This window comes from Pelophylax lessonae, assembly GCF_965119305.1.
Source record: "Pelophylax lessonae genome assembly, chromosome: 6".
NCBI lineage: Eukaryota > Metazoa > Chordata > Amphibia > Anura > Ranidae > Pelophylax > Pelophylax lessonae.
In genome coordinates this window covers 254,192,044-254,220,013 of record NC_138773.1, presented here as the reverse complement: position 1 = coordinate 254,220,013, position 27,970 = coordinate 254,192,044, and the positions used below count along the sequence as shown (strand labels likewise).

The window sequence follows — 27,970 nt, the reverse complement described above, 5'->3', positions numbered from 1 at the left end:
CCTCTCCACCGGGGTGGGGGTTTGTGGACGCCTCGACTCTCTGGTACCTGGCGTCCAAGCGAGCTTTTAACTCGCAAAGTCAGTCCCTTTACTGGGACTCCGTCGCGGCCGACTCAGCGCACTGGTCTGCACGCGCTCTTAGGCAGAAACCGGGGTGACCACTGGATCTCAACATCCAGCCCGTCGCCCGGCCCCGCATACTTACTTGAATATGTCGCGGCCGACCAAGCGCAATGCCATGGTCTGCGCGCGCTCGTAGGCCGGCTGGGGTGACCACAAGTGTCGCCCAGTCCGGCATTTTTGCTTGAAGATCTCACAGGAAAAAACACTGGAGAAAACTACCTAAAAAATGTCTTTTTCTTAAAGAAAAAAAGTCTTGCCAGGACCAAAAGATCCCAGCAAGGAACTTAGGTCCTTACTCCTGACTAGACAGAAAAAAACTGATTCCCTGTAGCAGAGAGAGGGAGGATATACCCTCAGGGACTGCCCCTAGGGTGGAGCCAGAACGTTTTGTCTTTCTGCCTAGTCCTACTCCTGCGGAGACAACATAACCCAGCTCTTGAGAATCAAGAAGACTACGTCTGTCAATGAGCGATAGAGAAACATATATACATTAGCTAGGCCCTCAAACTACATTGATATTGGGAAATCTAAAGATAACTGTACTGAACAAACAGAAATAAACTCTTCGCACTCCAATAGCATCACACAGATCCCAATTTACTGAGAAAAAACAAACACCATGAAGTCCCTGCCTTTGGGACCTCCCCTCTAACATGTTTCACTGGAAAGAGCTTACTCAGAGAAATAAATTGTAAAAAAATAGTACAGAGACTGTAATCTATAAGAAAATCCATAAATTCCATTTTGAGTTATCACTGTAGCCATTTTTTACAATCTTCTTTCTCCATATTCTTGCTATTGTATTTAAAGTACTATTAAACCCAAAATTAGAAATGTAATATATTCCACCTTACCAATCATTAGGCATGGTGACTGTATTCGTTTTCTTTATTTAGAACTTTTTCTCTGTGTTTTCACCTAGTGGTCTGGTCAGTAACACGCCTCTTGTATTAGAGTGCCCCCCCTCTGGATGAAGGTGAACAGGGGGCACAGCAGAAAGCAGCATTGTCAGTATGAGGGGGGAGTTTTAGATTTACCAGCAGATTTAGATACACTAACAAATTAAAGCCAAACTCAAGATAACACTTTATAAGCAGTTATAGCAAACGGTTTATTTTGGGGAGATAAAGGTTTTACATAAAAAAAAGCTGATCATTGTAAGCACCCCTGTCAATGGTAAACAGTTTGACTCCTTCCATTAACTGTTATAACTGCAGAAAAGCTTGTTCTTTTGAAAAAGAACAAACTTACTGGCCAGATCACCAGGTGAAAGTAAGAGAAAGAAAGCCTAAAAAAGAAAATTAATGCAGCCATCACATCTAAGAATTGGTAAGCTCCAATATAATCAATGTTTGCTTTTGGGTTTAGCACTGCTTTAATAAAGAGATTTGTAGATAAGAAACAGGGGAGCTCTATATTTTCCAGTACTCATGCAGTTTTCTGCTTGACAGCTGTTTCAATATCATTCACACCAAGGGGAGATTTTGTTCAGTAGATTAATAGACTTGCAGCACCCCTCTAACACCCCATGGGGGTGTTTGGATGTGCTTTTGCTCCCCCAAAGAGTCCTGAAACACCCCCATAGCACCTCCATCAGCATCCACTGTTGGTGCCGGGGGGTTCACAGCCTGGGTCTCCTGCTTGTCATGATGTCTGCAGGCAGTACCAGCTCCTGATGCAAGCTGCACTTTTTTAAGGCTGCCACTGGGTGCCCTAGGTCCTTTACAATCCTAGCAACACCTTTTAACCATATTGAGAATATATTTAAGTTTTCCTAGCTTATAAGCAATGACAGAGGGGTGTCAGGAACCTATCTGTGGTCTTAACAGTAATTCTGCAGCCCCTGACATCTCGTCTATAGTACTCACAGGCTGCTGGAACTCAGGGCTGCCAGTACTGCCATCGTTGGCAGATTTATACAAGAAGAGTGGTTGCTTTAGGTAAAAGGAAAAAATAATGACCCTTGTGCAGGTACCGCTTACCAGATTCCAATCATTAAAGAGCCAAAAGAGTAGAGGCAGGGTCTTCAAATATGGAACACAGCAAGCTTCATAGGGCTCCAATAAGAGTCTCCTCAATGGTATATGAATAAAAAGGAGAAAAACAACACCATAGTGTAAACCAGTAACAAAAGTGGATAAAAAATGCGTTGTGACTTGTGCAGGTACCGCTTACCAGAAGTAGCAGATATTGTAGCCAAAATGATGGAAACCGAATCCGCAGACCTCAGAAAGTAGCAAACCCGTACCGTGGTGATGCAAATATCCAAGGATACGTTTATACAAAGAGGAAAAAAAAGGCAAACGCCATAGCGTAAAACCATAAAACAACTAGTGATGACACCCAAATAGTGATAACTAAAAATCCAATATTGGTGAATAGTGACAGCCACCACCGAAAAGGGTAGGATCCCCTTATTGACTGAACCAAGAAGCTTGATCAAGTAGTGAGATAAGCCGCTTACCAGATGGACTAGAAGATAGACATATAATAGAACCTAGAGGGCACCAGTGAGGATGGGTACTCTTACCAGCTCCAGGTATTGTATGAGCGGGGGTTCAAAGTGACGCTGGCCAACACTCCTGATAGCGCTCATCAACCAGGCTCAGGGAGGGATGCAGGTTACCCGAGAAATGAGGAGGGGAGAGCCATAGCATAAAATCCAACGACTATTTATTGTCACAAAAAATATTGCACTTACAAATATCAGACGACAAAGAACGTAGATGAGAGAGGTTGGAGGGAGGTAACAGCCGCCGGCCGGACGGCTCCGCTCGCCCGTCCTTCATTGAATGTCAGACTCAATGAACATGTGGCCAATATTCGTAAATCATTTCCGAAGCATTCGGTATCGAAACATTATGCCCAGGCCCATAACAGTGATCCTAAGAATACATTATTTTTGGGAATAGACAAGTTTACTCCACACTGGCGGGGTGAACCTCATAAGAGGGGTATCTCCCGCCTTGAGATGGCCTGGATCTATAGGGTAAAAACATATACACCTTTTGGCTTGAATGTTGATACAGAGATCAACGCATTCATCGATAACTCTTGAGTTGATCAGGATTTTCAATGAAATCTAATAATCACCATTCTCAACTTTTTGGTTGGCGAATTTTTAGTTTCTTTTCAGGGGACAATATGTTCAGCACAGGTGTTTTTTATGCATTTTTTTAGGCACTATGTCTAATATGTTGCAATGTATTTATTTTGTAATTAATTTATTTTAGTGATTTTAGTCCTTTTATTTGTACTGAATTCCATATAGGAATCCATGACCGGAATACCCTACAATATTTGGTTTTAATTATTCAGTTACAATATCATTTTATATTTAATTTAATTTACTGCTGGCCGGTGAGATAGCAATTTTGATAATTCTGCCATCTGGGGCTGTTATGGAGTCTCGGCGCTAAGGTCCGGATCTCGTAGTGGACTTCCGGTTCGTGTTGATGTATTTTCTGATCCCTTGGATGTGGAGCTCCACTATTATTATTTGTTTACATTTGGGCAATGTACCTCATATCCTCTTCCGGTTTATGACGTGCATTTCCGTTTTTTTGTTACCATAACAAAAATGGCCGAAAAGGAACTTCCGGTCATCGATTCAACTGTATTTATAGGTGGCGTCAGCACGCCGCCCGTACCTTTGAAAAAATCATCTCTGATGAAACTAGTCAGGTCACGGCGTGCTGACGTCACACCTACCTACTTGCTGTGAAGGACGGGCGAGCGGAGCCGTCCGGCCGGCGGCTGTTACCTCCCTCCAACCCCTCTCATCTACGTTCTTTGTCGTCTGATATTTGTAAGTGCAATATTTTTTGTGACAATAAATAGTCGTTGGATTTTATGCTATGGCTCTCCCCTCCTCATTTCTCGGGTAACCTGCATCCCTCCCTGAGCCTGGTTGATGAGCGCTATCAGGAGTGTTGGCCAGCGTCACTTTGAACCCCCGCTCATACAATACCTGGAGCTGGTAAGAGTACCCATCCTCACTGGTGCCCTCTAGGTTCTATTATATGTCTATCTTCTAGTCCATCTGGTAAGCGGCTTATCTCACTACTTGATCAAGCTTCTTGGTTCAGTCAATAAGGGGATCCTACCCTTTTCGGTGGTGGCTGTCACTATTCACCAATATTGGATTTTTAGTTATCACTATTTGGGTGTCATCACTAGTTGTTTTATGGTTTTACGCTATGGCGTTTGCCTTTTTTTTCCTCTTTGTATAAACGTATCCTTGGATATTTGCATCACCACGGTACGGGTTTGCTACTTTCTGAGGTCTGCGGATTCGGTTCCCATCATTTTGGCTACAATATCTGCTACTTCTGGTAAGCGGTACCTGCACAAGTCACAACGCATTTTTTATCCACTTTTGTTACTGGTTTACACTATGGTGTTGTTTTTCTCCTTTTTATTCATATACCATTGAGGAGACTCTTATTGGAGCCCTATGAAGCTTGCTGTGTTCCATATTTGAAGACCCTGCCTCTACTCTTTTGGCTCTTTAATGATTGGAATCTGGTAAGCGGTACCTGCACAAGGGTCATCATTTTTTCCTTTCATCTATGGACATTCACATGGACTGTTTCAATTGCTAGCTCAGCTTAATTTATACATTTACTTTTTGGGGTGTCAGTCGCACTTGAAGCTGCTGCTTTGCCATTTTGAATTAGCGCAGTTGTTTTCCTCTTTTTATTAGGTTGCTTTAGGTGCAAAGGGAGAGTGGCGTGGAAGAGCTTGTGGCATTGGTATGGGATAGAGTGCTTGACTGGGTGGCCTGTTTTCAGCGTGTGAGTCTGTAGATGGTTCTCTGGTTTCTTTGCGGATGTTGAATTACTATGCTTAACTGCCCCACTGACTTGAGGTTATTGCTTGTCCTGACACCTAGCTAGAGGTCATCACTGCTGGCCCTGACATATGCTTGGAGTTATCTTTACTGGCCCCAACCTTTGGTGGGGTCTCCCATTGCTGGTCCCAGTGGAGTTCCTCCTTGCCTTATTTAGTCTATATGAAGGGGGAAAAGTTGACACACTACAAGCTATAAACCAGAAAGAAACACTCAATTTCAGCTATACCCACCTTTCGGCCATGCTCACATGTGTAAAGTGCACGTCTGAAGTCACCTCTCTGTGCGCTCCGACTAGGAAGATTCCCCCTCTCTATTTGTCCTATTTACATAGTTAGTGAGGTTGAAAAAAGACACCAGTCCATCCAGTTCAACCTATGATGTGTGTGTATGTTTGCTGTTAACCGTACATTGTATACCCCTGTATGTTGTGGTCTTTAAGGTGCCCATCTAATAGTTTTTTGAAACTATCTATGCTCCCTGCTGATACAACTGTTTGCGGAAGAGAATTCCACATCCTTACTCTACTCTTACATTGAAGAACCCCCTGCGTATTTTAAGGTCAAACCGCCTTTCCTCTAGTTTTAGTGAGTGGCCACGTGTCTTATTGTATCTCCTCTCTCTGAATAGGTTTTTCCATATGCTAGGGTTGCCAGTACAGTATTTGTACATTGATACCATATCCCCCCTCAATCGTCTCTTCTCCAGAGAGAATAAGTTCAGTGCTTGTAGTCTTTCCTCATAGCTGATGTCCTCCATTCCCCTAATTATTTTTGTTGCCCTTCTCTGGACTTTCTCCAGTTCCAGCACATCCTTCCTGAGGACCGGTGCCCAGAACTGGACAGCATACTCCCAGTATCACCAAAAGTGAAAGTAAAAGAAAATCCCAAATTTGAGTCTGTCAGCAGGACAGGAATAAAAGGAGAAATCTTCCAAGGGGGATGCTAGTTCCAGTGACAACCAGAGATTCCCTCTTTGGAGGCATTTCCCCTCACTTCATGTTTTGGCTATCAGACAGGAAGTGAAGGGAAATCTCTACAATAGGATCCAGATGACAAAAAAAAAAATGGCAGGGGTTATAACCCTCACTTACTCTATCCAAAATGGAAAAGTTTTTTTTATTGCCAGCAGTCGGCTTTCTGGAGATAACAACTGATGCAGCCATTCGGCCATTATCCCAGCGAGCAGGAGGTCTCCCCCCTCCTGCCACCTTCCGCGGGTCTCCCCGGGTCTCCCTTCAAGCCAGGAGACCAGAGCAACCAGCCGGCACATCCGCCAGCTGGTTGGAGTCCCAAATGAAGCCGGATTGGCTTTGATCTGGTCTCCAATCATGTAAGCAGAAGCGACCTCACAACGTCACATTGATGTAGTGGTGTGCTGACATTTTTCATCTGAAAATTCTGCATTTTTTTTTTTTATTTAAATAAGGAAAATGAATACACCATGGAAATTGTATGTTTAATAATTTTACTTTAATCTGTAGGCACTATACAAATATGTTGAAAAAATCAAACATTTCTATGGGGTAGGCTTACTTTTTCACATGACACTGTGTGTGTTTATGTATGTGTATATACACTGATCAACCATAACTTTATGACCACTAACAGGTTAAGTGAATAACATTGATTATCTCATTACAATGGAATCTAAAAGTCGGTGGGGTATATTAGAAAGCAAGTAAACATGTTGTCCCTGAAGTTGATGTGTTGAAAGCAGAAAAAATGGGCATTACAGTTTGTTGGGTATAGGGCTGCATAGCCACAGACTGATCAGGGTGCCCGTGCTGACCCATATCCACAGCAAAAAGCACCTACAATGGGCACATGAGGGTCAGAACTGGGCCTGATGAAACGTGCTTTTATATAGATTGTGTCGATGGCCAACTGCATATGAGTCGCTTACTTGGGGCAAGAGATGGCATCAAGATGCAGTATGAGAAGAAAGCAAGTAGGTGGAGGTGGTGTGATGCTTTGGGAAATGTTCTGCTGGAAATCTTGGGTTCTGCCATCCATGTGGATGTTACTTGACACTTACCACCTACCTAAATATTGTTGCTGACCAAGTAACAAAGGGTGGCCTCTTTCAGCAGAATAATATGCCCTGCCACACTTCAAAGATGGTTCAAAAATGGTTTGAGGAACAAAAAATTTGTCTGAAATGTTAACCTGGCCTCCAAATTCTCCAGATCTTAATACAATCGAGCATCTTTTGGATGAGCTGGAAAAACAAATCCGATTCATGGAGGTGCACCTTATAACTTACATGACTTAACCACTTAAGCCCCCCGGAAGATTTTACCCCCTTCCTGACCAGGGTTTTTTTTGCGATTTTTTACTGCGTGACTTTAATGGACAATTGCGCGGTCGTGCGACGCTGTACCCAAATGAATTTGACGTCCTTTTTTTCCCACAAACAGAGCTTTATTTTGGTGTTATTTGATCACCTGTGCGATTTTTTGATCATGCGCTATAAACAAAAAAAGAGCGTCAATTTTGCAAAAATAACAATATTTTTCACATATTTTTATATGAAATTCCCAAAAAAAAAATGTAAAAATCAAAATTTTTTAACATTTTCAGCCAATTTGTTTTATGCTACATATGTTTGGTAAAAAAAAATCGCAAAAAGCGTATTTTGATTAGTTTGCGCAAAAGTTATCGCGTTTACTAACAAAGGGAAAGATTTTTGTCATTTTTGGTGTTTTTTTAACGAGTAATGGCGGCGATCTGCGATTTTTTGCGGGACTGCGACATTGCGGCGGACAGATTGGACCCTTGACTGACATTTTTTACACTTTTGGGGTTACCAGTGACATTACTGCAGTAATCAGTGCTATACATATGCACTGTTACTTTAAAAATGACACTGGCAGGGAAGAGGTTAACTGTATTGGAGAGGGAGGGGTTTAGTGTGTCCTAGGGGCGTGTTTCAAACTGTGATTGGACATGGCTACTAGTGTAAAAACAGAAATCAATGGTCCTACATAGTAAAACTGTCTGATCTCCATTTTTACACAGGGGAGAATGACAGACGGCTTGTTTACATTAGCCGCCTACCTTTATCCCTTCCCGGCGAACGATCGCGAGTGACCGGCGGACATCGGGTCCGCCGGTCACATACACTGACTTGTTAGGGAATGAGCCGGGGCGGGCGCGCGCTCGCCCGCTATTGGCTCACAAGCGAGTGACAGGCTAGTGACGTACCGGTACGTCACTTTGCCTGGCCCGGGGCTGACCGCCGCAGTATATGTACTTGCGGCGGTCGGCAAGTGGTTAAAGGACCTCATACAGATGGCTTGGTGCCAGATACCACAGATACCCACAGAGATCTAGTGGAGTCCATGCCTCGATGGTTCAGGGTTATTTTGGCTGCAAAAGGGGGACCTACACAAAATTTAGGTGGGAAATGATAAAGTTATGGCTGATCAGTATATTACTTTAAATGAATCTATTACTTCATGGTATTGTTTAATATAGTAAAATTGATACTTTAGAACAATACTACAGATGTCCTTCTTGTAATTTGCCTAATCAGCTGATCATTTTTTCAAATAACATTCTACATTTCTCTGTTTTTCCTTGCATCTGTTTTAAGGATTTGGATGTCTCTCCAAGTATAGTGACCAATAAGAATGATTCAGAAGTCATTGTAAACAATCGGTATTCAAATTCTTTTGGATCTTGCAGAAGTAGAGGTACAGTACACAGTCTTCTATAACGGTAATACAATGCTGATACAATACCCTATGCCTGTATGTTTAGCTTACTGCCTGCATAACAGAGAATAAACCAGCACCATTTCCAACTGGCTCATTGCTGTGCTGTCTCCAATGTAGTGATGAGCTTGGGCATGTTCTGATCCTAGTCCGAACCTTCCTGAGTGAGCCCGCCAGGAAGATTTCACCTGTACTGGGCCAATCATGCTGCTAGATTGGGAATGCCTTGGCAACTTATGATATGCCCAGTACAATGACAGCTTCCTGGCAGGCTTGTTCAGGTGAGTTTAGGATAGGATCGGAACACATCCAAGTTCATTACTAGTTTGCACATATCTAGTTTATTTGGCCTTTCACTGAACTGTGAACCGGTGGTTTCAGGTCAAGCTCACACATGACCTAAAGCTGAACCTCATTTTGAGTAATCTGTAATATTACTGTAATTATCTAAATTATCTGTAATGTATATTTTGCCTATAGGGGTATACCATCAATGCTGCCATACAGGCTCCATTCACATCAATGGGTTTTTTCATGCTCTTTGCAGAAAGGCAGCACATTATTTTTAACATGGATTCCTATGGAACACGTTTACATCCATGCATTTTTGTGCCTGTGTGTTTTTGGAAAGGGTCAGGGACTTTTTTCCCGCAGCAGATTGTGTTTTGCGTGTAATAGACTTCAATGGACCCACACCAAAAACGCAAGTGTTGCATTTTTGATGCGTTTTTACATGCGTTTTGTTTTCCTCTTTAACAAACAGTGTATAGCTGGTTGCTAAGGTGCGAGCCGGAAAGCCACTAGCTGTCAGCAGACTTCCCGCTGACAGGTGAATGTAAAAACAAGAATAATAGCGGCAATAAAAAAAATCAGCAAAAAAACGACGTGGGGTCCCCCCAATCCGTACCAGGCCCTTATCCGAGCATGCAGTCTGCCAGTTCAGGAAAGGGAGGGGACAAGCAAGCGTCCCCCTTCCTCCTGAACCATATCAGGTCACATGCCCTCAATATGGTGCGGGCTTTTGGGTAGGGGCAGGCTGACTGCTCTGCTGTGTGACATTTCTTAAATAGCTAAGGAGCAGGGCCACCAAGGGATGTCATCTGGTGGAACCCACCCCCCTTTGATGTCATCGACTGGTGCATGCTGGGCCTCCGACGTCGCCAGGTGGCCCTGTTATTTAGGAAATGTCACACGGCAGAGCAGGCAGACTGAGTTCTGTTGTGGTGGCAGGCATTGTGATTAATGATGGATCTACATCGGGGGACATTTTTTTTTTTTATTATTTAATAAAAGACTTGTCAAAAATTCTTTTACTTTCTTTATTCACTTTTACACTTTTTTGGTGAATGAGTATGGGGTACATGGGGCACGGGTTAAAGGGGCCCCTTTGTTAAAGCCCACCTCCTGCAGATCCCCACAATCGTAGCCCAGGGTTGTGGGGAAGAGGTCTTTGTCCCTATCAACATGGGGAAAGGGTGATTTGGGGTGGGACGCCCCCCTGCCCCAAAGCCCTCCCAATCTTGAAGGCATGTGGCCTAGTATGGTTCACTTGCGCATTCCCTCCCTTTCCTGACCTGCCGGGCTGCATGCTCAGATAAGGGACTGATATGGATTTGGGGGGGGGACCCATGCCCTTTTTTAAAAATGTTGGCGAGGGTTCCCCACAAAATTCATACCAGACCCAAATATTATATTTATATATATATATATGTATATATATATATATATATATATGTATATATATATATATATATATATATATATATATATATATAAATATAATATTTGGGTCTGGTATGGATTTTGTGGGGAACCCACGCCAACATTTTTAAAAAAGGGCATATATATATATATATATATATATATATATAACCCACGCCAACATTTTTAAAAAAGGGCATATATATGCACATAAAAAGTACAGTAAAACTGCAGGAAAGGGCACTGGAAGGCAAACTAATGAGAATTTATTTTATTTTGTAATGTATCAGTGTGTTACTTGAATTTGCCGCCGGTTCCACCCCCCTGCGAGCGTCACGTCGCAGGAGACGGAAGCTGGGGCACAGAGCATCGGGCGGAAGATCCGGCCGCTGCACACTGCCGGGATACATCGCTGGATCCCGGGGACAAGGTGAGTACCCTCTCTTACAGGATCCAGTGAACTCCCTAGAGTGTGGCTCGGGGTTACCGCTTTTGGCACTGAAATTTAACCCCGAGCCACACTCGGGAATACCGCTAGGGAGGTTAAGGTAGGTGTATATACTATATTGTCAAAAGTTTTGGGCTGCCTGACTTTACACGCACATGAACATTAATGGCATCCCAATCTTAGTCTTTAGGGTTCAATATTGAATTGGCCCACCCTTTGCAGCTATAACCTTTCTGGGAAGGCTGTCCACAAGGTTTAGGAGTGTGTCTATGGGAATGTTTGACCATTCTTTCAGAAGCGCATTTGTGAGGTCAGACACTGATGTTGGACAAAAAGGCCTGGCTCACAGTCTCCTCTCTAAATCATACCTAAGGTGTTCTATCAGGTTGAGGTCTGGACTCTGTGCAGGCTTGTCAAGTTCCTTCACCCCAAACTCGTTTATCCATGTCTTTATGGACCTTTTTTGTGCACTGGTGCGCAGTCATGTTGGAACAGGAAGGGGCCATCCCCAAACTTTTCCCACAAAGTTAGGAGCATGAAATTGTCCAAAATATCTTGGTATGCTGACACCTTAAGAGTTCCCCTCACTGGAACTAAGGAACCAATCCCTGAAAAACAACCCCACCCCATAATCCCCCTCCACCAACTCATTTGGACTAGTGTACAAAGTAAGGTCCATAAAGACATGAATGAGCAAGTTTAGGGTGGAGGAACTTGACTGGCCTGCAAAGTCCTGACCTCAACCCAATGGAACACCTTTGGGATGAATTAGAGCAGAGACTGAGAGCCAGGCCTTCTCATCCAACATCAGTGCCTGACCTCACAAAATGCACTTCTGGATGAATGATCAAACATTCCCATAGACACACTCCTAAACCTGGAGGACAGCCTTCCCAGAAAAGTTGAATCTGTTATAGCGGCAAAGGGTGGGCCAACTCAATATTGAACCCTACAGACTAAGACTGAGATGCCATTAAAGTTCATGTTCATGTAAAGGCAGGCGTCCCAATACTTTTTTCAATATAGTGTATTTATTGAAGTATTCCATGCACAAGCTGGTCCACCTGTCCCACAAGTTCTAACGCGTTTCACTCTCTCTGGTGCTTATTCGTGCTGTCTCTGTGCCAAAGAAACAATGGGGTTGATTTACTAAACTCAAATAGATTGTGCACTTTGCAATGGCAGTTGCTTCAGAGCTTAGTAAATGAGGGGAAGCTCTGCTCACTTCCATCATCCAAACATGTTCAAGCAAAAATGCTGGGAGGGTTTTTTCATTATTTCCCTTGCATGTGATTGGATATTCTTTGCATAGTGGAGCTTCACCTCTTTTACTAAGCCCTGGAGCAACTGCATTTGCAAAGTGCACAGTCTATTTGCCTTAGTAGATATGGCCAATGACAGCCTTTAGGAACATTTATTCTGTGTTTTTCTGCAAGATTGGTTGGCAAAGAAGTTACTGCAGAGGTACACATATGATTATACAAAGCGATATTTATTATGTGCCTGTATACTTACTTTATAGCAGTTAACAAAGAAGGTAAGTGTAACAGTCTGTAGAAGAATGTAAGGAAATAAAATGTACATAGCATAACTGGAATTGTACAGCAGCCTGTGTAAATCCAGCCATAGATGAAGCAGTAGGCCCTGCTGAACCGGCCTAGATTCGATCCACCTTTGGCTGGCTTTGGGTCTACCGGGGTGGAGGTTGTTGTACAGATTTCCCTTCTCTCATGATTTGTCCTCTTTGACCTTGGAATGCTGATTTTTATTTATTTATTTTTTTTTTTTAAGAAAGTTAGTAAATAGTGTGCTTTTCTTCACAGGAAGTAGATGACTTTTTTGCCCTCAAAAGACATAAACTTGTACTTGTATTTGTCTAAGTTTTCTCTTGTATAATGCCTTATGTTAATGTTACGGCAAGTACAGCATATACAGTACATGGTGTCTGGAGTTTTGGTGATTTCTAGATTCTGGCTATAGTTGGGTCAATATTGGTAGGATGCAACAGTTAAAATGTTACTTCTGTATACATTTCATTGTGTTAAAATGTTGCTAATTAATGTGTTTCAGTGCTGAGATCCAATTTAAACAGTTTCCGGTTTGTTCTTGCCTCTAGCACTAATCACATATAGTACAAAACTTTCTGCAGGGAGCCTCTGCTGGGTAGCGCAATATAAAGAATTAAGATCAAAAGTAATGAGAACATAATCAAAATTGCATGCTATAAATAAATAAGAATATTAATACTATATCCAAATTAAAATAAACTTCATTTATATCCATGCCCCTGTATAAGGGATACACGATAACCAGGACCAATTTGATTGTTTTGCAGGCTGGTCGGTGTGCTAAATAATCTTTTGTTTGTTTGTGATACATGATATTCATTCAGTTAAAAAAAAAAAAAATTGTTGATTAAAGTGGTTGTAGAGGCTAAAGATTTTGTACCTTAAATCAGTCTCTGCATTCTTGTTATAAAATCTTTTTATTTGCAGCTTCCCCCCGCCCCTAATACTTACCTGAGCCCGATCTACATCCATCTCTGTGCTCAAGAGCAGTGATACTTCTCTCTCTCTCTCTCTCTCCCCCTCCTCACAGGACTCAGTGAGAGCAGCAGGAGCCATTGATTGCTGTCAAATCCAGTGACGAGGGAGCAGTGATGGGGCCAAGCGGCACTGTGTGTCTCAATAGATGCACACAGTGCGGCTCGGGATCGAGTCTGCACGAGTGCCCCCATAGCAAGCAGCTTTGCTATGGGGGCACTATGTAGGGGGGAGGAGAAAGGAGCGCTGGCGGGGGACTCCAGAAGAGGAGGATTGGGGCTGCTCTGTGTAAAAACATTGCACAGAGCAGTTAAGTATAACATGTTTGTTTGTTTTGTTGTTTTTTTTTTGTTGTTTTTTAAGAAAGAGACTTTATAATCACTTTAAAAAAAAACAAATCAGGCATCAGAAGGTAAGGTGCATACACTATAGGTACAGTGCATTGCGAAAGTATTCAGCCCCCTTGAACTTTTCCACCTTTTGCCACATTTCAGGCTTCAAACATAAAGATATAAGTGCCGGTTTACACCAACGCGGCACAACTTCGGGGGCGACCTGTGAAGTCGCGTGCAGCACGACTTCGGCATGACTTGCACGGACTTCATAAAATGAATGTCTATGCAAGTCGCTCCAGGTCACCCCGAAGTAGTACAGGAACCTTTTTCTAAGTCAGAGCGACTTGTGTCGCTCCTATTAGAACGGTTCCCGTACCACACAATGGACCACAAAGGACCGCGACTTGTCAGGCTGACAAGTCGCCTGACAAGTCGTATTAGTGTGAATGGACTCTAAAACTGTAAATTTTTTTGAAGAATCAACAACAAGTGGGACACAATCATGAAGTGGAACAAAATTTATTGGATATTTCAAACTTTTTTAACAAATAAAAAACTGAAAAATTGAGCGTGCAAAATTATTCAGCGCCTTTACTTTCAGTGCAGCAAACTCTCTCCAGAAGTTCAGTGAGGATCTCTGAATGATCCAATGTTGACCTAAATGACTAATGATGATAAATTGAATCCACCTGTGTGTAATCAAGTCTCCATATAAATGCACCTGCACTGTGATAGTCTCAGAGGTCCGTTTAAAGCGCAGAGAGGATCATGAAGAACAAGGAACACACCAGGCAGGTCCGAGATACTGTTGTGGAGAAGTTTAAAGCCGGATTTGAATACAAAAAGATTTCCCAAGCTTTAAACATCCCAAGGAGCACTGTGCATAATATTGAAATGGAAGGAATATCAGACCACTGCAAATCTACGAAGACCTGGCCGTCCCTCTAAACTTTCAGCTCATACAAGGAGAAGACTGATCAGAGATGCAGCCAAGAGGCCCATGATCACTCTGGATGAACTGCAGAGATCTACAGCTGAGGTGGGAGACTCTGTCCATAGGACAACAATCAGTCGTATACTGCACAAATCTGGTCTTTATGGAAGAGTGGCAAGAAGAAAGCCATTTCTTAAAGATATCCATAAAAAGTGTCGTTTAAAGTTTGCCACAAGCCACCTGGGAGACACACCAAACATGTGGAAGAAGGTGCTCTGGTCAGATGAAACCAAAATCGAACTTTTTGGCAACAATGCAAAACGTTATGTTTGGCGTAAAAGCAACACAGCTCATCACCCTGAACACACCATCCCCACTGTCAAACGTGGTGGTGGCAGCATCATGATTTGGGCCTGCTTTTCTTCAGCAGGGACAGGGAAGATGGTTAAAATTGATGGGAAGATGGATGGAGCCAAATACAGGACCATTCTGGAAGAAAACCTGATGGAGTCTGCAAAAGACCTGAGACTGGGACGGAGATTTGTCTTCCAACAAGACAATGATCCAAAACATAAAGCAAAATCTACAATGGAATGGTTCACAAATAAACATATCCAGGTGTTAGAATGGCCAAGGCAAAGTCCAGACCTGAATCCAATCGAGAATCTGTACAAAGAACTGAAAACTGCTGTTCACAAACGGTCTCCATCCAACCTAACTGAGCTCGAGCAGTTTTGCAAGGAGGAATGGGCAAAAATTTCAGTCTCTCGATGTGTGAAACTGATAGAGACATACCCCAAGCGACTTACAGCTGTAATCGCAGCAAATGGTGGCGCTACAAAGTATTAACTTAAGGGGGCTGAATAATTTTGCACGCCCAATTTTTCAGTTTTTTATTTGTTAAAAAAGTTTGAAATATCCAATAAATTTTGTTCCACTTCATGATTGTGTCCCACTTGCTGTTGATTCTTTAAAAAAAATTACAGTTTTATATCTTTATGTTTGAAGCCTGAAATGTGGCAAAAGGTCGAAAAGTTCAAGGGGGCCGAATACTTTCACAATGCACTGTATAGTTACAATCTTGCAGTGCAAGCCGCCCATTTATTAGAGAGGCTCAGACAGTTACATTGAGGAATTTGAAAAGGGGGAATTTTTGGGCTTGGGGCTGCTGTTTACAAACAGAACAATTTGAGAGCTTAAGAGTCGGTTCACACTGAGGCGACACGACTCCTTACTACTTCGGGGGCGACTTGTGCATTACCATGCACCACGACTTCGGAGCGACTTGCAGGGACTTCACATAATGGAAGTATATGCAAGTCGCTCCGAGGTCGCCCCAAAGTTGTACAGGACCCTTTTTCTAAGTCGGAGCGACTTGTGACGCTCCTATTAAAACGGGTCCTGTAGCGGTCAATGGACCGCAAGGGAGTGCGACTTGTCAGGCTGACAAGTCGCCTGACAAGTCGCGCTAGTGTGGACCGGCTCTTAGACTAAGTAAAACTCCCAAATACATACCTGAATCTGCTTTCATGTTACAGGTCAGGTCAGATTCTTAATATTTCTCCTCTTCAGACTGGGGGGGGGGGTGGGGTGGTCTTTCTTGCAGCCCCCTTGTCTCTTTCTGTTGATATAGACATCTGGAAACCATTACTGGAGTGCATGCATGTAGACTGGAACTGCCTAAAAAGAAGTGCAGGAAATCAGCAGCACTAAAATGCAAAAAATTGGTATAAAAGGTGAAAACAGGTTTTTGTTTTATTAAAAAAGACAGTTTATAATACTCAGGGGGAGATTTACTAAAACCGGAGAGTGCATAATCTGGTACAGCTGTGTATGGTAGCCAATCAGATTCTAAATTCAGTTTCCTCAATTAAGCTTTGGCTATAAAACCTGGAAGCTGATTGGTTACCATGCACAGCTTCACCAGATTTTGCACTCTCTAGTTTCAGTAAATAACCCCCACAGTGACTTAGGTAATTATTGTCATTTAGTTAGGTTTTACAACTTTTTTAGAGCAGCCATTTTGAGCTTAGTATGAATAAATAAATACCTGAGGTGTGCAACCAAAAACAGGATCCACATTGTAGGCCTATTTCACTGAATTTGCTGAGCGAACTTGCTAATAGGCTGAAGTCTCTGGGTTCTCATTTACAAGCAGGCCATCTGCAAATCTAAGAAAGTCTTCAGAACTAGGGCCCCTGTCACAGGAGCGGACTGATTGGGTCCACTTGTCTATTTTTCAGGTGGACCTATTTGGACCCTCCATTCTCCTCTGTGGAGCTGTGGGTGTAAACGGACATATGTCCGTTTACACCTGCCTACATCCAACCCAATCTGATCAGCTAAAAATAGACAGATAGGGATTTATTCCTCTTCCATCAAGCAGATTGGATTGCATGGCAGCCGGGTTTAAATGGACAGGCAGTCTGTTTACATCCGACCTCTCATAGAGGGGAGCGGGCTGTGTCTTTGTCCACTCTGTATAAGAGGAGCGGACAAAGACCAACCATTTGCCTGCTCAGCGGGGATTAATAGACAGATCCCCTGTTGAGCAGCTGGACTCCTGGAGTTGGCCTCATGTGGAAAAGGCCTAAGAGAAAGTGAAAAAGATTAGCAATGTGCTTGTTTTTCAAATGCAATCTGTATGCAATTTTCCATCGTCTGTCAAGGTGCCGATTTATTTATCTCCATCAGCTCTCCATTATACTCACCATGGCCTGTATTTTACAACTCAATCTTAAAAAAGTCAAGCCACAATGTGGAGCTTGTGGTGCTCAATGCATACCTCCCAACTTTTTGAGATGGGAATGAGGGACGCCTATTAGCAAAAGTATGTAGGCATAGGACACACCCCCTTCCACCCCCCCCCCCCCCTTTAAAGGAGAATTATATAAGAAAAATTATTAGTTAGACCCACTAGTGTTTTTTTTTTTTTTTTACCACTACTATTCCTTTATAATGGCTTTTGACATTTACAAATGCAACAATTTAGAAATTGGATGAAAGGTCTAGCACTGGGAAACTTTTTTTGAAAGATAAATAGTGCATTTTATATACAACCAGGGGCGTAACTACAGGGGTTGCAGGGGTTGCAATTGCAACCGGGCCCCATGCTCCAGGGGGCCCGTGTGGCTCCCCTGTACACCTGGATAGGAGGGGCGGCAGGGGCAGCATGTAGAGAAATCACTGTCCTACAATTAAAATACCAAAAAATAAAAACTACTGACACCAGTGGGTGAATTTACAGGATCGCAAATGTCACACTTGCGACCGGGCCCTGGCATTCCACCACCGTGGGGAGGCCCCAAGAGGGCAGGAAGGGGTCCCACTGCAGAACTTGTGAAAGGGTCCTGCTGTGGGACTGTAATAAAGGGCCCCGCAATGAGAGTAAAGGGCCCCAGGGTGGGAAGAGCCGAGGCTTGAAGGGAAGGGCCCCGGCCAGGAGTCCAAGGGGCCCTTCATGGTTTCTTGCACCGGGGCCCTGAAGGTTCTAGTTACGCCTCTGTATACAACTATATAGATCAGACCAAAATGAGGGACAAATGAGGAGGAAAGAGAACAGAGGGACATTGTTTAAAATCAGGAACAGTTGGGAGGTATGTTCAATGGAGTTATGCAGTTAATTCAGCAGAGAAATGCACAGATCCACAGAATGAAAGAAGCAGAAGCAGGGAAATCCTTTCCTTGCTATTCCCCATTTGCAGCTTCCTTTCCAGCAAGAACAGTGAGCAGCACAGAAGTAACATCACCAAATCTCACTTCAAAGATCAAGAGACTAGCAAGAGGAGGAATACAAGACAAAAGGTAACATTTTCAGAGTACTGCATAGGCACAACCAACATTTCTAAATCCTCCATATAACATAGCAAATTTACACTTTTCAAGTACAGTATCACTAAAAGATGTACAAATATGTAGATTTCTGCTCCTGAACTGTAATACAGGGGAATTGTTGTCACTGTGCAATGGCTTCAATGTACCATCAAATGCAGGATTCTCACCTTCCCAATTGACTATTTTGATTAGATATCATTGCTAGGCTCCAGTATGATGGCAAAAACATTCTACTAATGACAAGGTCTACGGGGGGCTGTGACAGCTGTCCCACTGTAGGTTATGTCACTGCTGATAATATATGTGATTGTGAATCAATTTGAAAAAAGGGACTGTACAGATGATGAACTGAAGAATTGGACAATAGCACAAACTGCTGACTAGTGCATGAACATGCACACTTGGCCTATTAGAGCACACATGTTAATGTGACAATAGGATAAAGTACCTCAATAGCCAAAATATTTTATATAGAGAAGGGAATTGCTGAAACCCCTTCCAGTTTTTGTTTAACTGTCTGTGACCTATAGGAGGAACAGGAAGTAAGTGTAAATCTTTCAAAATAAAGTATATTTTGGATTTCCCACCAGTTTATGTCTTAGTAACAGTGGTAACTTGGACAAGCAGACAGGGTAAATCTGTCCAGTGGGAACAGAGACAACAAGAATTGTTACAAAGGTCTTTACCTCTTCAAACTCTATTGAAAACTAAAGCCGTCCATAGATGGATTGAGTCACAGTGGTTTCAGCAGGGAAAGGCCAAGATTCGATCCATCTATAGACAGGCTGATTGTACTCAACTAATCCATTGATCTACTTGGATACAACCAGCATGTCGGATTTTTAGCATGAAATTATTGCCAGCAGCTATAGCCTCTAGCAGTAGCCAATGTGTTCTCCTGGCAGGGATGGCTCTCTGTGCCCACCTCCGCTGGGAGAACACAATAGCACCACAGGAGGGATTCCCCTATCAACACTGACTGTGTTGATGGGGAAATTGAGTGATATTTTTTCATGCAACCTGTGGCTGCAGAAAAAGAAAATCGCATTATCTATGGTCTGCTTAAAGCTTTGGCTAGAGATACTCATAATGTTTTAGTTTTCAATCATTTTTAATCTTCAGCCTTTTTCAAAATAGGACTTGTGATACCGAATGGCCTTGTTTAGACTTTTCCTGTTAAGATGTGACAACTGACAGGAAGGAGATCAGTAAGTGGGCGGGACTTATCGTCTGATGGGGACACCCTCGCTAATGCCCGGGATTAGAGGCACAGGGACCGTGGTCCGGCAAAAGTCAGCATTAAGGTGGCACCCCAACTTATAAGTGATCTGTTTGCCTTGCACAGTTCCACTTTGTACAGTGAGAACTTTACTGTTAAGCACTCATCCCATGCAAACATAAACCTTCTCTTTCTGAATTCAGCATTTCTATGGGGACACCACAAAGCCTGTGTCCTGCTCCACCAGCACAGCCATGATTGCCACCTCACTCTCAGTGACAATTTGAGAATACCACCATTCACACAGCACAGACCTCACACAGCACAGAGCTTTAACACTTTGTTGGATGCACTTCTCTTTTTCCTTCCGTACCTCCAAGCTAGGTCTATAGGTTCCCTGTACCATGATGTCAGTCTTGAGTAAGGGTTACCGCTCGCTAGGGAGGGTTTCAAGCTCACCAACCCTCTCACTCCCATGCCAAGACACTTCTGCTGGCTGTCTGCTATAGCATTCCACACCTCTCAACTGATTACTCATAACATCAGTGATATGGCTGCATCTCCTGCCAACAATCCTGCACAATTAACCCTTTGTGATGGCCATCTCTCTTCTCTTCTTCATCCCCCTTTTTAGTACAAGCTCTGTTCTTTTGATATGCTGTTATATGCACCCCTTGTAGGAACTTAAGACCAGGCTTTCAGTAACTTTAAGAACTTTTGCTTGAACCTCTTGCAAATTACAGGAATTATATGACATAGTGGGGTTGATTTACTAAAACTGAAGAGTCCAAAATCTGGCTCAGCTCTACATAGAAACCAGCTTCCAGGCTTTTTGTGTTTTTTTTTTTGTTAAAGCTTAGTTCACAAGCCTAAGTTAGAAGCTGATTGGCACAGCTGCACCAGATTGTGCACTCTCCAGTTTTAGTAAATCAACTCTCTTAAAAGATCCTTCCATACATAGCTTAGTTCAGTTCATCCTGGCAAAGGCTGCCCAAATCATACCTTTTAGATAATAAGAGTCCTTTCATCAGAGTCAATATCCGACTTCCAGTACCCTAACTGGGTACCCCAGATGGGAAGCCACTTGCTCAGAACAGCTTCACCTGGTGCAGCAATTCTTTCCCTTTATTCCCATGTGGAAGGGAAGCCCTGAAGGACTGTGGCTTGATTTGAACACGTTGAATAGGGACAGTGCCCAGCAATTATAATATATAATCCCCAATAAGGCTAGCACATACAAACACATCCCCTCCTGCAATATTATGATTTGTTCCGCTTAGTCTTCTCATGATCAGGATTTTGTGTATACCTGGGAAAGACTCTACTCTCTGGATTGGTAGATTATATATATATATATATATATATATATATATATATACATATATATACAGTGGGTACGGAAAGTATTCAGACCCCCTTACATTTTTCACTCTTTGTTATATTGCAGCCATTTGCTAAAATCATTTAAGTTCATTCTTCTTCCTCATGAATGTACACATAGCACCCCATACTGACAGAAAAACACAGAATTGTTGACATTGTTGCAGATTTATTAAAAAAGAAAAACTGAAATATCACATGGTCCTAAGTATTCAGACCCTTTGCTCAGTATTTAGTAGAAGCCCCCTTTTGATCTAATACAGCCAGGAGTCTTTTTGGGAAAGATGCAACAAGTCTTTCACACCTGGATTTGGGGATCCTCTGCCATTCCTCCTTGCAGATCCTCTCCAGTTCTGTCAGGTTGGATGGTAAACGTCGGTGGACAGCCATTTTTAGGTCTCTCCAGAGATGCTCAATTGGGTTTAAGTCAGGGCTCTGGCTGGGCCATTCAAGAACAGTCACGGAGTTGTTGTGAAGCCACTCCTTCGTTATTTTAGCTGTGTGCTTAGGGTCATTGTCTTGTTGGAAGGTAAACCTTCGGCCCAGTCTGAGGTCCAGAGCACTCTGGAGAAGGTTTTTGTCCAGGATATCCCTGTACTTGGCCGCATTCATCTTTCCCTCGATTGCAACCAGTCGCCCTGTCCCTGCAGCTGAAAAACACCCCCACAGCATGATGCTGCCACCACCATGCTTCACTGTTGGGACTGTATTGAACAGGTGATGAGCAGTGCCTGGTTTTCTCCACACATACCGCTTAGAATTAAGGCCAAAAAGTTCTATTTTGGTCTCATCAGACCAGAGAATCCTATTTCTCACCATCTTGGAGTCCTTCAGGTGTTTTTTAGCAAACTCCATGTGGGCTTTCATGTGTCTTACACTGAGGAGAGGCTTCCGTCGGGCCACTCTGCCATAAAGCCCCGACTGGTGGAGGGCTGCAGTGATGGTTGACTTTCTACAACTTTCTCCCATCTCCTGACTGCATCTCTGGAGCTCAGCCACAGTGATCTTTGGGTTCTTCTTTACCTCTCTCACCAAGGCTCTTCTCCCCCGATAGCTCAGTTTGGCCGGACGGCCAGCTCTAGGAAGGGTTCTGGTCGTCCCAAACGTCTTCCATTTGAGGATTATGGGGGCCACTGTGCTCTTAGGAACCTTAAGTGCAGCAGAAATCTTTTTGTAACCTTGGCCAGATCTGTGCCTTGCCACAATTCTGTCTCTGAGCTCTTCAGGCAGTTCCTTTGACCTCATGATTCTCATTTGCTCTGACATGCATTGTGATCTGGAAGGTCTTATAAAGACAGGTGTGTGGCTTTCCTCATCAAGTCCAATCAGTATAATCAAACACAGCTGGACTCAAATGAAGGTGTAGAACCATCTCAAGGATGATCAGAAGAAATGGAAAGCACCTGAGTTAAATATATGAGTGTCACAGCAAAGGGTCTGAATACTTAGGACCATGTGATATTTCAGTTTTTCTTTTTTAATAAATCTGCAACAATGTCAACAATTCTGTGTTTTTCTGTCAGTATGGGGTGCTATGTGTACATTCATGAGGAAGAAGAATGAACTTAAATGATTTTAGCAAATGGCTGCAATATAACAAAGAAGGAAAAATGTAAGGGGGTCTGAATACTTTCCGTACCCACTGTATATATATATATATATATATATATATATACATCTCCAGCAATAGAAAGATAAAACAATTTGAAGAGCTTTAGTCCCTGTGTTCGCCCCCGGATGTTTTTGTTACGCAGGTAACTTTCTACCATATTATATCACATGAAACCTCCTGATTTGGAAGCTGTGCAATAGGAGAAACGCGTTGACCAGCACATGAATATGCGTACACCTCCATACCTTTGAATCTTGAAATACAGGTGTTAAAGCAAAAGGTGTTGTCTACATTAGTATCTAGAATGATTCAAGTATCATAATGTGACAATGTTGTTTTTAATGAAGCATTAACGCAGTAAGCGTGATTTTTTAATACATTGTATAATAAAGTTTTGATATTTTTTTTATATAAATCGGTTACTCCCTCTCATGTGGGTGCCAGTAAAGTCCAATTAAAAGCATATTCCTCCTGCAAGACATTTCCAGCATTAGATATTTAGGATTTGGCACGGGTAGAGGTCCCGTACTTGCTTTATATTAGCTTTAGTTTATGGTAGTTAGCTTATCTTATTGGAAGTTGTGTTTTTGGTCAGTGTTTCTCCACCTTTTTTCAGTCAAGGCACCCTTTAAAAATCATGGCGAATCTCGAGGCACCCTTTAAAAATGATGGACAGTCTTGAAGCACCCTTTAAAAATCATGTCCAATCTCGAGGCACCCTTTAAAAATCACGGCCAATCTCGAGGCACCCTTTAAAAACCATGGCCAATCTCGAGGCACTCTTTAAAAATGATGGACAGTCTCAAGGCACCCCATTCTAAAATTTAAAAACTATTCTAGCAGTTTTACATAATGCAGCAACATCCACACAAGTAGGACACCCAACGTTAGAGGTGATTTTTTCTTCCAAAGCAAATACTGGAAACTTGCAAACTGGTACTGACTAGTATGCCAATGTTTCTCTTCTCCCTGAGTTTTTCTCTATCACTCAGCTAATGTGACCCCCACACTGAAGGAGAGGGGCAGGGGGGGAGGGGGATACAAGGATGCTGTGCAGGCGACTGACATCCTCCATATCATCTGATGATGCCATTGATCGTTAGGATGCCAGCAGCTAGAAGGTTGAAATGGTGTACAATAAAAACCTGTGACTTTGTGTAACTAAAAGGCAGGCTTCATCCACACTCCAGTTTGCATACAACTTTTGGGCAATTTTTAGGCATTGTGCCAAGGCACTCCTGAGGAAACCTCAGGGCACCCTGGTTGAAAAAGGCTGTTGTAGGTTATCAGACAAGGTGGATATTTTTCTATGGCTTTTTTTTCATGGAAATGTTTGTATTACTTTCTTTTCATCTCTGCTGATATGGCAGTGATGAGCAGAGATAACCTGTGCCTTGTGGGCTGATATGCTTTAAGAGGGATGTGCATAGTGAATGAAGAAGGATTGTCAGAAGAGGTGACTGTTTCATTTTTTTTTTTTTTTTTGTGGTGGTGGTGGTTTGGTTTGGTTTGGTGTGGTTGGTGGTGTTGAGGTGGTTTGGTGGGAAGTGACTAGTGACTGTTTCATTTAACTGTTGCAACTGACCTTCTAACATTTACCCTAATTGTCTGTATACATTTCCTAATATGATCACTTACACATGCTTTCTATTAGTGCTATTTTATGGTACATCCACGGTGGATTATGGTATAGAGAATCTAAAATGCATTATCAACAACCATGAGGGCTACAAAGTAAAAACTCCTGATCCTCACTGTTGTATTTGTGCTTAATAACTGTTCTTATCTTTTTAATTGGGTATAAATTATATTATAGATGCTTACTACATTGTCACTTTCATCTTAAAACAATTATTTATCCCTTGTTAATGGTACATTAAATACTTTAGTAACACATAAAGACCTCATCTTTCTGCTGCAATCGTGACATCATTTACAAACTGAAGTAATGCAGTTCAACAAGACTGGACTATTCTCTGGCAGAATGTGGCACGTAATTATTAAAATCTTTAATTAAAGTTCCTGTTCTTGTAGGAGAGCGTGTTTGATGGACTATTAGAAAGATTTTGTCACCTTTAAATATAAAGTACAAGCAGCTTGCTATGGATAAGCTTGACATTCAACATCCAATAACCATGCTTCTCTAAAATCATCCTTATGGTTTTAATTTTTTGATATTTTTAATTGATTTGGACTTTTTGGACAAGGACGAGAAAAATGATATTCCATTCCTTATTATTCAAAACAGGGTGATTATCTTCAACAGCTCCACAGCAGCCATAATCAAATATTAAGTTCTGCACACCCACCAGCAAAAAAAATAAGTCAGCAGCTGCACATACCGTGGCACGATCTCCCGGAAGTGGGCATGGGTACCTGTCAAAAACAGAGAAGGGAGAAGTCAGATAAGCCAAGCTTCCACATTTGGGTGGAACTCCGCTTTAATTAAAGCTGAAGTGCAGGCTTAACCAATATTGGGGGATTTTCTATGTACCAATAAGGTACCTCCAATGAAGTGTGCAATGCTAGTGGCTGATGCTTCTTTCTTGAAAAATTTTACTTGCATGCAGCTTCCGATGGGGATTTCCCCGCTGACACTTCAGCAGTGAAACTCACACTTAGGGCTGGAGCACAGTGGTCACAGTGGGTCACTCTTTGTGCAGCTCCACCATTCTGAAAAGATTTTGTATTCTTTTTAAAGAATACAAAGCGTTCTGTGATTGGACAAGGGGTGTATGAATGGCATAGCATGAGGAGCTGTACACCAAGCAACCCACTTTGATCACTGTGCTCCAGCCCTGACTGTTCACCACAGGAACATCACCATTGGAGATTGCTGGTTGCTAGTAAGTAGCATCTTTTTAAAGAAAAAAGCAGCAGCCACTAGTGGGGCACACATCATTAGAAGTACATTATTGGTACCTAGTTAATGCCCCAATAACAATTTTGCCCACGCTTTAATTTAAAAATTAAAAATTCTAAATACAGCTAGTTTAAATTTTTTAATCTCTTCTCATATTAGCTTCCTGTATGTTCCTGTACAGCAGCACTCAGATTGGGGCAGCTCTTTGAGTGAATCTTAGCATTAGTACTCAGTGGCGGCTGGTGCTCAAAATTTTTTTTTGGGGGGGGGGGGGGGCGCAAACAGAAAAATGTAATAGGCATTGCTTTGCAGCAAAAAACGCTGTAAAAAATTGCGTGACTTTGAGGTCGCAAAAGTGTGAAAGGGTACTTCAGTAATTAAGGTATAGTGTGCCCCCTTTCATTGCAGAGAGACCAGCGTGCCCCCTTTCAATGCAGAGAGACCAGCGTGCCCCCCTTTCAATGCACAGTGACCAGCGTGCCCCCTATTAATGCACAGTGACCAGCGTGCCCCCTATTAATGCACAGTGACCAGCGTGCCCCCTTTCAATGCACAGTGACCAGTGTGCCCCCTTCAATGCAGTGACCAGCGTACATGCCCCCTTCAATGCAGAGATCAGCGTACATGCCCCCAATGCAGAGACCAGCATACATGCCCCCTTCAATGCAGAGATCAGCGTAAATGCCCCCAATGCAGTGACCAGCGTACATGCCCCCAATGCAGTGACCAGCGTACATGCCCCCAATGCAGTGACCAGCGTGCGTGCCCCCAATGCAGTGACCAGCGTACATGCCCCCAATGCAGTGACCAGCGTGCGTGCCTCCAGTCCTTCCGGTCCCGCCTCCTCCTCGGCCAATGGCATGGGGTTTGCCTTGCAGCCAATCAGGAAGCGTGTATCGGACGCGCTTCCTGATTGGCCAGGAGGAGGATTGGTGTGACAATAGCGAATTTTCATTCGCTATTGTCACACAATGGGTGGGCTCGGGACGCACTGCTCTGAGCCCCGGGACCACCCTTTCCATCGCCCTATTAGAGCCTCTGGCTCTAATCAGGTGAGGAAAAAAAAATCCCCATTGAACTCCGTGCGTCCGGCGCCCCTGCATGCAGATTAGGGGGCCGGACGCATGGATGGGGGGGCGGCGCCCCTGCGCCCCTAACGAGCCGGCCGCCACTGTTAGTACTGTCACACTGGGGATGATTTACTAAAACTGAAGAGTGCAAAATCTGGGACAGCTCTCCATAGAAACAATTTTTTTTTTGTCAAAGCTTATTTGAACAAGCTAAAGTTAGAAGCTGATTGGCTACCATCCAGAGCTACACCAGATTTTGCACTCTCCAATTTTCGTAAATCAACCTCTTAGTGTTACAGTGTAGTATTGCCATTCTAAAATAGTGAATTTGCTTGCAGGTCCCATATGTGCGGTTTAAACTTAAAAGCCTGAACATATGATTTTTGTCTGGAGTATTAAATTATTTAATTTAAATTCCCAGTGCAGTTCAGATTGTGATTGCTTGCTATGAAGCAATATCCAGGAATGGTATGAAAAACACATTTATAAATGAGAACCAGCATTGACCATTCCCATTTTCAGACTCTACACTGGGAATAAAAAATAAAGTTTAAGGGATGAAAAGGTATAGGTGCCACCTCCACCCAATGTAAAAATTGCAAACTCACCAGAACTCTATGCTGTCTAGATTATAGGACAGCATAAAACAGCTCCTGAAAAAGCGTGTGACGCGAAACGGCCGTCGAGCAGGATTACATGTCTGAGGTCCAGCCGCCATTCTAATTGTAGTGTGGCGACTTCTGGAGTAAGTGCATCTTTCCATTTGCTTTATTGCACTTCATTGTATATATATATGGACCTTTATGGATTGGTCTGACTACTCTATAGAGTGAGTCAGTGTGTGTTTTTATATATTTTATCTATGAATTTTAAATAAATGCTACACTATGAGATTCCTTTCTCATGTTTGGTGATTCTTCCTGATTGGTGGATACCGTGGGTGAGGAGACCTGTCTATTAACATAGAAACACAGAGATCAATACTTCCCTGGATTTTCCAACAAGGAGTTATTCCATATTAAGGCGTTTTATGTCCTATAATCTAGACAGCATAGAGTTTTGGTGAGTTTGCAATTTTTCCTTTGAACACCAAGAACCATCATCATTATACACACAATTCATGGACTTATACATTTAGACTTCATTGTCTTTTTATGATCTCATATTGTTTTGTGCACTATATCAAGTTTATTTTTAGCGCTGCAACCTTATTATCATTATACAGTTTATATTTTTTATAGGTGTCACCTAAAACATCCAATTAGATGTTAGCTGTTTTAATTGAAGTAGAAGAATACATTTGACACATGTTAATAAATGTATTATCTTGATCATACA

The 27,970-nt window shown here is 42.6% G+C and overlaps 1 protein-coding gene across 1 annotated transcript in view; it reads left to right on the top strand.

Annotated features, from left to right (window-relative positions):
- Positions 1-27,970, top strand: part of MYO3B (myosin IIIB) — a 597,729-nt gene that overhangs the window by 484,163 nt on the left and 85,596 nt on the right. Inside the window, exon 32 of the mRNA XM_082260313.1 lies at positions 8,573-8,672. Within this exon, the coding sequence (XP_082116439.1) occupies positions 8,573-8,672 (100 nt within the window). The remainder of the gene's footprint in view (positions 1-8,572; positions 8,673-27,970) is intronic.